Source organism: Manihot esculenta, chromosome 16 (genome assembly GCF_001659605.2).
Source record: "Manihot esculenta cultivar AM560-2 chromosome 16, M.esculenta_v8, whole genome shotgun sequence".
NCBI lineage: Eukaryota > Viridiplantae > Streptophyta > Magnoliopsida > Malpighiales > Euphorbiaceae > Manihot > Manihot esculenta.
Genome location: NC_035176.2, coordinates 10,452,669 through 10,466,622, shown reverse-complemented (window position 1 = coordinate 10,466,622; position 13,954 = coordinate 10,452,669). Strand labels below are relative to the sequence as shown.

At 35.6% G+C, this 13,954-nt stretch overlaps 3 protein-coding genes across 3 annotated transcripts; all 3 read left to right on the top strand.

Annotated features, from left to right (window-relative positions):
• The first annotated feature begins 6,798 nt into the window (after positions 1-6,798).
• Positions 6,799-9,054, top strand: LOC110611582. The gene has a single exon (XM_021751973.2). It carries the CDS (start codon positions 6,799-6,801, stop codon positions 9,052-9,054), a length of 2,256 nt encoding a protein of 751 aa, XP_021607665.2.
• Positions 9,055-9,487: 433 nt separating this feature from the next.
• On the top strand, positions 9,488-10,577 carry LOC122721186. The gene is made up of 2 exons (XM_043951709.1): positions 9,488-9,675; positions 9,759-10,577. The coding sequence occupies exon 2, from the start codon at positions 9,897-9,899 to the stop codon at positions 10,470-10,472; it is 576 nt and encodes a 191-aa protein (XP_043807644.1). The 5' UTR covers positions 9,488-9,675; positions 9,759-9,896; the 3' UTR covers positions 10,473-10,577.
• Positions 10,578-10,604: 27 nt separating this feature from the next.
• On the top strand, positions 10,605-13,037 carry LOC110611583. Its single transcript, XM_043951725.1, has 5 exons — positions 10,605-10,957; positions 11,090-11,216; positions 11,305-11,712; positions 12,455-12,526; positions 12,612-13,037. Exons 1-5 carry the CDS (start codon positions 10,605-10,607, stop codon positions 13,035-13,037), a joined length of 1,386 nt encoding a protein of 461 aa, XP_043807660.1.
• The last annotated feature ends 917 nt before the right edge of the window (positions 13,038-13,954 follow it).

Below are 13,954 nucleotides of genomic sequence, written 5' to 3'. Positions count from 1 at the left end.
CCACCATGTCTTTCCTTATGAACAAATTGATTAGGGAACGTCCTCTAACCAATTACTAATCAACAAATTGCCAAGGAACGTCCTTGGGCCATAGGCATCAAAACAATTGCCAATTGCATGAAGAACAAGAAAGATCCAAACCCTAACTACTCAAACGTATGAGATGTTGCTAGATCATGCAATTTCTTGGGTTTTTACACCAAGTGTTCTATGGACAGAATATTTCCAGCAATTACGGACTAACAAATATCCTAATCCAACAATCAATTAACTTTGCAATCAAGAATCAAGTGGCCAATTTGATCTAAACAACAAAGCAATCTTAGAATCAAAGCACAATTGCATGAATATTGAATAAAATCAAAGACAAAAGTTTCTGTTCAGATCTCACAACCCTTTAAACAACCTTAGTTTCAACCAAACTTCAACTAGAAATAGGGTTTCAGCCACTCATGGCTGAACCAAAACAGAAAATAAAAGAAAAGAAGAAGAAAAGATGAAGAACTAAGGTAGAGGAGCCTTTGGAGAGCCTTGATCAATCCCTTGATGGAAGATGTTCATTCTTGGTCTTCTTGAGGCCTTTAAATAGATCTTGAGAGGCTGCCTTTTTCCTTTTTAGTGTCCATGCATCTTTGAGTGATTGCCCCATAGTGCCCTTGAGTTTTCTTTGTGCATATGTGGAGTTGCAAGCCCTTTTTGGTCTTTTAATTGACATCCAAGGTGTGTCCAAGAAGATTTATGCACTAAAGAGGAAGGTGGAGCCTTGATTTGAATTTTGAATGAGCATATGACAGAGCATATTTTAGCCCACTTTATCATGATGTTCTTAATGTTTATTTGCACCTTTTCTGCCTAATTTTGTGGTTTTAATCATGTTTTGCAGATTTTAGGTGTAAAGAGACATTCTGGAGAAAATGCTCTTAAAACTGCCAAAAAGTTTTCATATATGGAAAGTTCTAAATAAGGAAAATTTTCATATATGGAAAGTGCCAAATAAGGAAAGTGTCAAAAAGCACAGTCAGCAAACTGTCCGAAATTCGAACTGCAGAATCTTTCATGCCTTATTTAGAACATGTGCCAAGAAAGGAAAGTTTTCAAATAAGGCAAGTTTTCAAAAAAAGGAAAGTCTTCAAATGAGGAAAGTGAAGAGGCAAAAGCAAATAAGGAAATCTCAGTCAGAAGATTATTTGAATTTCAAATCACAGATCTTTCTTTCCTTATTCAAAAGATGTGCACACACTGCAGCAATCATATCTTCCTGTTTAGGCAGCAAGATCTCAAGGAGATGCTCTTCCTCTTCTGCATTCAGAATTCAAAATTCAAACGAAGGCTCCACCTAAAAAGGAAAGACTGGACATATACACTTTCCTTTCTGCATTTAATGACTGCGCACCACTTGCCTCTTGCAACACAATCTGCGCGCCACTCCCTATTCAGGAAGGAGATCTCAACGCACTTGGTCTTTATTCAGTCCAGATTCATAATTCAAAAGAGGCTCCATCTAAATAGGAAGTTTGGACAGCAAATACTTCCTATTCAAGCTCCATCCGCGCGCCTACCTCTTTTGCAATCCGGATCCGCGCGCCTACTTCCTATTCAAGCTCCATCCGCGCACGTCTCTCTCTCCTGCAGAGCAAGCCACGATTTTTCTTCCTCTATTGGCATCCATGGATCGCTCTTCCTTCCTTTTTAGGCATAAGGTACGCTCCTTTCCTATTCTGAAGGCCATCTGCGCGCCACCTTCCATCTGAAAGCCTTGATTCTCTCCATCTTCCTCTTCTGCAACAACTTGGGTAGCAAGTAGTGTTTGGGCAGCACCTTGGGCAGCCTCTACACTAATTAGGAAGACCTAGGCAGCACCAAAACTCTATAAAAAGGCACTCTCTTTGGCAGCCACGAATTTGGACACTTTCAGACTCATCTTCTCCTTTTCCATCCGGATCAAACAAGGCCGCGCCTCACCACCTTCGGCTTCCTCTTCTCTTCTTCTACCTTTCTTTATGGTTTTTGTTTCAGCCATGAGTGGCTGAAACTCCTTCATTCTAGTTGAAGAATAAGTGAAGCTTTAGTTGTATTGTGGATTGAGAGACTTGGACTACATTGTTTATCTTTTTCTTATTCAATATTCTTGTGATTTCATGCTTAAAGGACATTATCGCTTTGTTATTTAAGATCTCCATTGATTTTTATTGCAAGGTAATATATTGTTGGTTTGAATGATTTTAAGTCTGAAATTGCTTGATTTGTTCAACCATAAGAACACTTGGTGCATCACCAAGGAAATCGCATGATCTAGTGTTGTCTTCATGCATGTGGGTGACTAGAATTGGTTCTCTCTATATCTTTATGCAATTGACTATTGTAAAAGGCCTAAGGCTCAAAGATGTTCTTTGGCAATTGTTAATTAGTAATTAATTGGAGGACTTTCCCTAATTAATTTAATCTTAAAGAGAGACAATGGATGTGAGAAGCTTCTTCAATCTCCATGGCCAATTTATTGAATTAACAAAGGAACGTATGAGTCAATGATCAATCCCATCAACTAAAGTGAATCTGAATCTTCAACTAGAGCTTTTACTATCATTATTTTACCCTTAATTTGCCAACTGCTTTCTTTTCAATTGCTCTTTACATTAGTTCAATCAAATCAATCTCAAAACCCCATTTTTACTTTATATGCACTTGCACTTTCTACTCTCTTCTGATCCTTTTAATTTGGTCTACTCAAGGAAGGTAAACAAGTATCAATTCCCTGTGGATACGATCCTTTCACCACTGTCTACAGTTTTATTATTGTTGGCAATTGAATTGATTATTTTGACCGGCCTCGACAACCGCTCTGTCAGCATAGCACTATGTAGGAAACATGTGATCTTCAAGATTTGGCTCATTAAATAGGGAAGAGCATGTTCGGGGGCAAGTTCGGCCGCCTAAGTTAAGTTTCGGGGGCAGGACTTTCGTCTCTGGAGCCAAGGTTCGGCGGCCTAAGGTGCCCCCGAAGGTGGGTGACTTTTGCCTCTGGACTGGACTTTAGGCCGCCGAAACACTACAAAAAAACTGTGAAATTGCGACCAAAATTAGCGACCATATTTTTTGGTCGCTATATAGCTACCAATCAGCGACCATTCTGCGACTAAACGAATGAAATAATATATTTATTTAATAAAAAGCTTAGCGACCAATTTTTGGTCGTTAATTGGTCGCTATTTAGCGACCAAATATAAAATGGTCGCTAAATTTAGCGGGAATTAATGGCGCGAGTTATTTGCGACTAAATTTAGCGACTAAAATAATTAGTCGCTAAATAGCGACTAATCAGCGACCATTTTATTTTTAAAATTTTAATTTAATTTTTAATTAAATTTTATTTTATTTAAAATTTTAAATTAAGTGATTTCAAAACGACGTCGTTTTGACAATTTATTTTATTTTAGTGTTTATAAAAATCGAACCAAACCGATTTTGATTAGAAACCAAATCGAACCGAACCGGTCTGATTCAGTTCGATTCAGTTCGGTTTGATCGGTTTTGATTTTTAATAATTTTTTTATTTTTTACACTTTATTTTTAGTATTTTAAAATTTAATTAAAATATTTTAATCTTCATATGATTTAATTTCTCTATATTATTGAAAAAACATATTAATATCATTAATGAGTTCGGTTCGGTTTTTTTGTTTTTTTTATCAAAATCAAACCGAACTGAAATAATTAAAATTTTTAAAATTAAAAACTGAACCGAATCAAAATGTATAAAAAACCGAACTAAATTTTCAAATCGATTCGGTTCGATCGATTTTTTCGGTTTGAACCGAATTCTGCTCAACCCTAATATCTAATACCTAATTAATCCCTAATCCCTAATAAAATTAATCCTAATTCCTAATAACTAATCTGTAATCTCTAACCTAATTCCTAATTAATCCCTAATTCCTAACAAAATTAACCCTAATCTCTAATCCATAATCCCTAATCCCTAATTCTTAATCCCTAACTCTAATCCCTAATTCTAATTCCTAATCCCTAATTTCTAATCTTAATCCCTAATCCCTAAGAAAACTAATGCCTAATCACTAATTAGCTATACTAACAAAACTAACCCTAATCCCTCTTCTATTTTCCCATTTTGCTCTGAGTCAAACTTCCCTCCCTCCATCCGCGCCTCTCTCCCACGATTCCCTTCCCTCTCTCCATCCGCGCCTCTCTCCACGCCTCTCTCCCCGATTCCCTTCCCTCTCTCCATCCACGCCTCTCTCCCCGATTCCCTTCCCTCTCTCCATCCGCGCCTCTCTCCCCCGATTCCCTTCCCTCTCTCCATCCACGCCTCTCTCCCCCGATTCCCTTCCCTCTCTCCATCCGCGCCTCTCTCCCCCGATTCCCTTCCCAAATCAAAGAAAAAAGAAAACCCAGCAGCCGGCCAGCAGCACGCTGGCGGCAGGTAGGGAGTAGCCGCATCCATTTCTCCAGAGTCCAGCCTCTCCTTGGCACGTCTTTAGTCCAGAGTCGCTGCAGCTCCTCATCGGTCGTTTGCTTCTCCTCGGTAAGTCAAGCCGTTTCCAGTTTGCTCGCTGTAGCTCTTCCATTGCTCCACCACAGGTTATTTGATGAGTTTGTTGAATTTTGTTTATTGAACTTTGTTCGTTATTTGAAATTTGTTGAATTTTACATAATTTATGTGAATGGGTTTGTTGATATTTGTTGAATTAATATAATTTTTTTTCCCCTTTTCTTTTCTATCTTTCGTTCATCTCTTTTGGTGTTTGACAACTGTTATTAATTAATACAGAACTTGCTAATTATTTAACAATCCGAACTTCTTTCTTCAGAGTTCTCAAGCGTGTAAATTTCACTCTTTCTTCTGTAACATTTTTCTAGTGCTAATTACAAGTTGATGTTTTGTTTGAATGGTGAGACCTGAGAACCTGAAAAGGAGGATCGACCCAAGTCCTTTTCCAATCTGTTTGTATGGTAGGAGGTAGAAAGGTAGGAGGTAGAGTCAAGTAAGGCTTTCTGAAGGATGGTTTTATAAAGTTAAACGTTAATAATTTTTAATTGTTTGGGAAGAAAAAGTTTTTTAAAGCATTTGAAGAGAATCTTCTGAATTATTCAATTATTCATCAATTTAATAGGTTGAAATAGAAGGTTTTTGATATTTTTTTTAATTAAATCTTTACTTTTTTCTAAACATAATTTCTAAGTTTTTTAAATTTTGAAAAATCTTTCATTATCTTAAAAAATCTCAATTTCAAGTTTTTAAATCTTAAAAAATCTTTTATTACTTGCATAAACTTAAGCTCGTCTCTGTTACCCATTGTAGATATAATTGGGCTTAGTCACACAATGTAGGAATAAGCAGTTTTTTATTATATTAAAAAAAAAAAAACCCTGAATTGTATGGAATCAATTTGGTAGCTGAATCAGTTGGGTTCTGTTACATATTTCTAATAGTTTTGATTTTTAAGCCCAGGAATCTGTAATTCCTCAACCCTTTCAACCTTTGAATCACCATCCTCATCCCTTTGCAAATGTTGCATAAAAAGACCCATTGCCAATCTATTAGCAATTAAACATGGAGAAAGACTTGCCTACACCCAGGTGTTTATACACTACAAATCTAAAAATGCCATATTAGCTGCTTAAAATTATGGTTTACTCAATAGATGTATGATACATACAAGAAGTTTCCTTAAAGAAGTTATTTGATGAATCTGTTTATGCAACTGTTTAAAAGAACTCTAATTTGCATAAAAAGGAAATATAAAAAATAAAAGTTCCTCACTTCTTGGAAATGCATTTACATTTTAGTTCAACCAACCAATGACTACACAATTCTGAAAGAAAAAAATTCACATAGAAACAACAATTGATCTTGAAAGCTACAGATATTTATGTGTGTTTTGTGCATTGTCTGCACTGACTAAATATTTATGTGTGATTTATTCATAACTTTATCAATAAATAGGCCTTAAAAACCTTTTTTTAATTATTTTTTATGTTTGTTCTCAGGATGTAGACTTAGGTCATGTTTGCATTGAATTTTATGGTCAAAGGAGTGTTTTTTCAGGAAAAGAATTATTTTAATTGTTATTTTGATGGATATCAGCTATTTAATGCATTCTAATGGCAAAGACAGTGGACCATCTTTTATTGCATTGCACACTTGGTTATCTTTCTTCAGTATCAATCTGATGTAATTTCATTGTTATTTTCTTTAGTATTCCTGTGATGAAAACATATAAAAAAAATATTTTATTTCTTAGTTATTAGTTCTTCGATGATTCTCCAAATATAAATTCACTAATCTCTTAAATCTCATCTTGAAGGTTGCATACATTTCTTGGCTAAAGTTTGGAATTTTTAACTCCTAATATTGCATTCCTTCCTCAAGAATTAGAAGGTAATATTTTTCTTTCGCTTGTTTTTATTTACTAATTGAAGTTTCCAGTATTCTCTTAGACTTGTTGACCAAGTGCTTAATCTGTAAAAAAAGTAAAATGACACTTAAATTAGGTTAGTCATAGCTAGATGAACCGTTTACTGAGTGAGACCTAAGGCAGATTCATTTTAATTACTTGATTGCCTTCGAGTTGTTTGAGATTCAAGCTATAGTCTCATTATGATAAGCAAATATTTATCTAATTTATAAAAATAATATATTAATTAATTAATATAATTATAATATTTTAATAATAAAAAAAATTAAAAAAAAATGAAGGCCTGGCGCCACGGAGTGCTTATATATCTCATTTTTATGAATTTAATTTATATATTTTTACTACATATATCTTGTGTAGGAAAATGAATGCCAATCGACAGTGGATGTATAATAGGCTCAAGGATGGGTTGTTGAGTACTGAATTTTTAAACGGTTTAGAAGAGTTCATACAATTTGCTTCAACTCATCCTGAATGTATGGATGGTATGAATATAAGATGTCCTTGTAGTATGAGAAGGTGTTCGAATCGGAGGTTCCTCTGTGTGGACGATGTACGTTATCATCTGATGAAAAATGGTTTCGTCCCTAATTACTACAGTTGGACAGCACATGGTGAAGGTTGGGATGATCAAGGAACCTCTAGTGTTCTATTGTCTGAAAATATCATGGAAAATGATTTTCAAACTGGGGCTAATGGCCGATACCATGAAATGGTACTTGAAGGGTTTGGTTTACCGCCTCAAATTGAATTCATGGAGGAGGCACCTAATGCCGAGGCACAAAGGTTGTATGAAATGTTACAAGCAGCAAGTGAAGAGTTATGGCCAGGATGCAATAAGCACACAAAACTGTCTGCTGTGGCACGTTTGATGAACATGAAATCGGAGCATCATTTCTCTGTAAAATGTTTTGATCAGATTGTCGAGTTTTTGAAAGAAGTTCTACCCGAAGATAATGTGCTTCCTGATAATTTTTACAAAACGAAAAAGTTAATTGAGGGTTTGGGTCTACCGGTGGAAAAGATTGATTGTTGCAGAAATAATTGCATGATATATTGGTCTGGTGACGCTGAGTTACAAGAATGCAAGTTTTGCCAGCTTCCTAGATATAAGCGCACGGTAAACAGCTTGACAAAGCAAGTTGTTCATAAGCCATATAAGAAGATGTATTACTTTCCTCTCACTCCAAGGTTACAACGGCTTTATGCATCAGACGCAACAGCACCCCATATGAGATGGCATGCTGAACATGAATATGAGGAAGGGGTCATGCATCATCCATCTGATTCTCCCGCATGGAAACACTTCAATGCATGTTATCCATCATTTGGATCAGAGATAAGGAATGTGATGCTTGGATTGTCTACTGATGGATTCCAACCATTTGGACAATCTGGCCAACAGTACTCATCTTGGCCCATCATTCTGACACCATATAATCTTCCGCCATGGATGTGTATGAAGTCAGAATATATGTTTCTCACTGTTATAGTTCCGGGCCCAAATAATCCTAAATTTAAAATTGATATATTCTTACAACCCTTAATCGAAGAACTAAAACAATTATGGAACATGGGGGTTGAGACATATGATGTGGATAAGAAGCAAAATTTTCTCATGCGGGTTGCTTTGCTATGGACCATTAGTGACTTTCCTGCTTATGCCATGCTTTCTGGTTGGAGCACTGCAGGAAGGCTTGCATGCCCATATTGTATGGATAACACTGATGCATTTACTTTGCCAAGAGGTGGCAAACAATGTTGGTTTGACAATCATCGTAAATTTTTAAACCATAACCATCCATGGCGGAAGAATAAATCATGGTTTAGGAAAAACAAAGTTGTTACTGAACATGCACCTCTAGTAAGGACTGGAGAGGAAATTTTGCATGAGATAGAAAGTCTGGGATTAATGAGAGTGACAGATCCAGGTTCAGATGTTGTTAATGTTGTTATTAGTAAGACATGTGGATGGAGGAAACGCAGCATATTCTGGGATTTACCTTATTGGAGTTCCTTGCTTATTAGACACAACCTTGATGTAATGCACATTGAAAAGAATTTTTTTGATAACTTGTTCAATACCATTATGAATATAGAGGGTAAAACAAAAGATAATGCAAAAGCAAGAGAAGATATGAGGGAAATATGTCGGCGGCCTGAGTTGGAGGTTAATGCAGAAACTGGCAGGTATCCAAAAGCAATATATGCATTGGACAAACCGGCAAAACAAGTTATCTGTGAATGGATGAAGGGACTCAGATTTCCTGATGGTTATGTGTCTAACATGCCTCGATGTGTCGACATGAACAAGTACAGATTATTTGGAATGAAAAGTCATGATTGTCATATTTTCATGCAAAGGTTGTTGCCTATTGCTTTTCGTGAATTATTACCAATGAGAGTGTGGGAAGCAATTACCGAGCTAAGTATTTTCTTTAAGCAACTAACAAGTACGATCTTACGGGAGGAAGATATGCAAAGGCTTGAAGAGGACATTCCGGTTATACTATGCAAATTGGAGCGAATATTTCCTCCGGGTTTCTTCGACTCGATGGAACATCTTCCGGTTCATCTTGCATATGAAGCTCGCATTGGGGGTCCAGTGCAATATCGTTAGATGTATCCTTATGAGCGGTAATAATTAATCACTGTTGCTTCATCAAAATATCAATTTTTTAATATGCTTAATTTGTTTGATAATTAATTATGTAATACAGGTACAATGGAATTTTAAAGAAGAATATTAAAAATAAAGCCAAAGTTGAAGGATCAATTGCTAATGCATACTTGGTAGAGGAGGCATCTTCTTTTTGTGCTTACTATTTTGAGTCACATGTTTATACAAGACATCGACGGGTTCCACGTAATGATGATGGTGGTGTAGTGGAAGATCAGGAGATTGAAGGAAATTTATCAATATTCAAATATCCGGGTAGACCCATAGGTCAATCAAAGAAAAGGATATTGACAAATGATGAAAGAAATGCAGCTCATTTATATATCCTACTAAATTGTGAAGAAGTTTCGCCATTTATCAAGTAAGTTAAATTCACCGCCAAATTATAAATTTAATAGTCTTCTAAAATGCATATATATTCATGAAAATAACCAAAGTTGTATAATTTCTCCTAATGCAAGATTATATATTGAGGAACTACGGAGGATATCACCTAACATTACCGATGGAGAGGTAGACATCACATTGGAGAATAACTTTCCCACATGGTTCAGAGCATACGTAAGCTTTATAATACTTGCAATAATACGCTGAATTTGGTGAATGAATCAAAATTAATTTTATATGTTCACTTTTTGTAATAGGTACATGAACCAACCAATACAGTGAACAATCCTCTAATCCAAGATTTAGCCAAAGGACCTCTAAATACAGTGAATGTGTACACAGGATACTATGTAAATGGATACAAATTTCACACTGAGGGACGAAGTGCTAATCGAATGACGGTGAATTGTGGTGTATGCATTAAAGGAACGAACTATAGTGATCAATCAAGTGATTACTATGGTAAGTTGATAGAGGTTCTTGAAGTAGAATACCCGGCTTTACCTATGAAGCGGACAGTTCTATTCCACTGTGAATGGTTTGATCCTACCCCAAATGTTGGAGTGAAAATTCATTTAATGTATAATATTGTGGATGTAAATCAAAGAAGGAGATTTCATAAGTATGAGCCATTTGTTTTGGCTAGCCAGGCACAACAAGTTTATTACATTCCTTATCCTTCTTTAAGACGAGCAAGATCTGATTGGCAATCTGTGATAAAAATTAAAGCCAGGGCAGTGATTGAATTACCAAATATTGTTGTACCAGCGACAGCGTCAACAACAGATGCATTTCAAGAAGATATTGTAACTTTGCAGCCTTTAGTCTTAAATGAGGAAGGATTACCTGAGACATTAAATGATCCAGCGGGTGGTGAAGTGTTTATTTCAGAATTAGTTGAAGAAGAAGAAGAAGATGAAGAGACATATCATTATTCAACTTCAGACAATGACGAATATTACTTAGATTAGTCAACTCTAAGCTGTGTAGTAAACTTTTTTGCTCTAATTATCTTTTTTATTATTGTTGATTATTTTTAATTTTACAACATATTAATCTCCTTTTGTGCAGATAGAGTGATCGTGGTGTTTTTTTGTGCAGATATGGCCAGGGGTAGAGGTAAAGAAGATGCACGTAATGCTGATCGTGGTGTTTTGACGGGTACAGGTAGAGGCCGAGGCCGAGGTGATCCAGAAATTGTTCGTGGTCGAGGCACTATAGCCACTGCACCTTCTTCAGCTGACTTTAGAGCCCCTGCACTAACTCCAACAACCCCTGTATCATACTCAGCCCCTACAGCCCCTCCACTTGCTCCAGTTGCCCCCACTGCACCAAATTCTTCAGGTTCTGTTCCTGGATCGAGTGGTAGTCGATCTGCATCGGGCATGGGAGATCACTCGTATACGTCCTCATTATATGCTACTAGGACCTACTGTTATGTGAATGCAAGCGGAAAGTAAGTATAATATATAACATTACTTATCATTGTATTTCATATATTTGTTATCAATTTTCATTTTGTTTAATTATTTACAAATAATTATATTGAATATTTATAAATTATGCTCGTATTATTAAACTATTACAGTCTTATGCCTTCTGAGAAGACATCTGCTGCCTGCACAAAGATTTTTCAAAAGTACAATGTCGAGGAAGGTTCTTCCTGGAAGAATATCCAACAATCCACAAAAGATTTTTATTTCAGAGAGTTTGAGGTACGCAATATATTATGCATTCTAACAAAGATAAAATGTCTTATAATATATGTTGTATTATACATGTGTCTTTTAAATTAATTTACAGAAAGAATTTCACTGGGATGAGGGAAGTGCTGCAATAGTGAGGAAGGCATGGAATAAAAAAGCAGCTACCCGATACAAAGACTTTCTGACAAATGAAAAGAAGAAAAAAAAGAGGAGTGCTTATATATCAACTGAAGTTTGGGATAAATGGAATTTAGATTGGAGTACTCCAGAGTATGTAGCAAAGTCAATGAAGTACTCAAAGAACCGCCTAACAGAGAAGGGAGGTGAAGGAGCTGGTCCTTCTACACATACAGGTGGGTCCATAACACATGAGGAGCATGCTAGACGCATACAAAATGCTAACACAGACAAAGTTCCTCCAACAGCAGCTGAGTTGTTTCTCCACACCCATACAAAAAAGAGTGATCGCAACAAATTTGTTGACAAACGAGCTGAAATTATTTATGTAAGTTTCTATATAAACAAGTTGACTTTCTAAGTAATATCTTGCAAGTATGATTTTGATGTCTATGTGATTTATTTTTAGTTGTGTGATTGATTTTGAGTTGTTGATTGATATTGAATTGTGTTATTGATTTTCAATTGCAAGTATGATTATGATATGTAGGTGATTCTCACAAGGAAATTGTATATGATTCTCAGTTGTTGATTGATTTTCAGTTGTGTGATTGATTTTCAATTGCAATTATGATTCTGATATGTAGGTGATTCTTACAAAGAAATTGTTTATGATTCTCAGTTGTGTGATTGATTTTGAGTTGTTGATTGATTTTGAGTTGTGTGATTGATTTTCAGTTGCAAGTATGATTCAGAAATCTAGGTGATTATCACTTGGAAATTGTTTATGATTCTCAGTTGTGTGATTGATTTTGAGTTGTTGATTGATTTTGAGTTGTGTGATTGATTTTCAGTTGTTCATTGATTTTGAGTTGTGTGATTGATTTTCAGTTGCAAGTATGATTCTGATATATAGGTGATTATCCCAAGAAAATTGTTTATGATTCTCAGTTGTGTGATTGTTTTTGAGTTGGTGATTGATTTTGAGTTGTGTGATTGATTTTCAGTTGCAAATATGATTCTGATATCTAGGTGATTCTCACAAGGAAATTGTTTATGATTCTCAGTTGTGTGATTGATTTTGAGTTGTTTTATTGATTTTCAGTTGCAAGTATGATTCTGATATCTAGGTGATTCTAAGTTGTGTGATTCATTTTTCTATTATCATATCTTGCAAGTATTGTAAATGTGATATCTTGCAGGTATTATAATTGTCATATCTTATAGGTATTAGCATTTTTTCTTACTTTAGTATTCAAATTGAATTGTTATTCTGTGATTTTCTAGGAAAATTATTTGAAGCTAAAAGAACAACATTCAAGCCAGAATGTGGGATCAGATCATGTGGAAGGAGATGAAGGAACTATTAATGAGGATCAATTATTCATTACTGCAGCAGGAGGATGGCAAGGAAGTCGAGTTTATGGTTTAGGTAGTGCTGCCTCTTCTGCCTTCTCTAAAACAGGAACTGTGGGAAAAACAACAGATGTTCCATCATCCCAATCACCAGAATGGAAGAAGGAAATGGAAGCAAAGTTTGAAGAGAAGTATAATAGTTTGCAGAAACTTGTAGAAGACCAAAATCAGATAATAGCTCAAATGCGTGATGAACTACAGGCAACGAGGATGGGACAGCAGTCTTCCTCATTGATGCCATCAACATCTGATATGCCTCCAGCTCAAAGATTCCCTGGTGATTCACATATAGATTAGCATGATATCATTTCTCACTGACTTTATAATATATTTTATGATATGAATTTGATACTATTTGGATTAATTATGTATTTTGAGATATTTTAAGTTTCATAGTCTTGAACTATAGTAATGTTTTTGATTTTTAGATTGCAGAATTATGAAATGAAGTTGATGTTTATATATTATCTTTGATGCTTTATGTATTGGAATGTGTGTACATATTGATATTTTAGCAGGTTTATGAATTTATTGCAAAAATGATATGAATCAGATTTAAAAGCATTTATTAGTGACTAATCAGCCACAAAAGCAAATTAAATAATAAATATATATTTGATTTTACTATTAATTTGCGATGAAATAACGACCAAATTAGCGACCAAAACAGCGATCATTTTGCGACTAAAAATTAACGACCAATTTACTTCCATACAGCGACTAAATTCTCAAGACATAGCGATCAAAACAGCGACCATTTCGAGACCAAAAATTAACGACCAATTTACTTCCACACAGCGACTAAATGTTCTTCCTTGAGACGATTAAATAACAACGAAATAGCGACCAAAATAGCGACCATTTCGCGACCAAAAATTAACGACCAATTTACTTCCACACAGCGACTAAATAGTCTTCCTTGAGGCGATCAAATAACAACGAAATAGCGACCAAATTAGTGACCAAAACAGCGACCATTTAGCGACCACATTATAGCGACCACATCAGCGACCATTGAGCGACCAACTTATAGCGACCAAATCAGCGACCATTTAGCGACCAAATTATAGCGACCAAATCAGCGACCATGTAGCGACCAAATTTTGACGACTGATTTTCAACCATGACACCCAATTAGCGACCAAAAAATGGTCGCTGAATGGTCGCTATTTTAGCGACCAATTTTCAGATTGTCGCAAAACAATTAGCGACTG

Coding starts and splice junctions, on each gene's coding strand:
- LOC110611582 (XM_021751973.2), top strand. CDS start 6,799: ATGAATGCCAATCGACAGTGGATGTATAATAGGCTCAAGGATGGGTTG.
- LOC122721186 (XM_043951709.1), top strand. CDS start 9,897: ATGACGGTGAATTGTGGTGTATGCATTAAAGGAACGAACTATAGTGAT.
- LOC110611583 (XM_043951725.1), top strand. CDS start 10,605: ATGGCCAGGGGTAGAGGTAAAGAAGATGCACGTAATGCTGATCGTGGT. Junction 10,958..11,089: donor TATGTGAATGCAAGCGGAAA/GTAAGTATAATA, acceptor AAACTATTACAG/TCTTATGCCTTCTGAGAAGA. Junction 11,217..11,304: donor TTTATTTCAGAGAGTTTGAG/GTACGCAATATA, acceptor ATTAATTTACAG/AAAGAATTTCACTGGGATGA.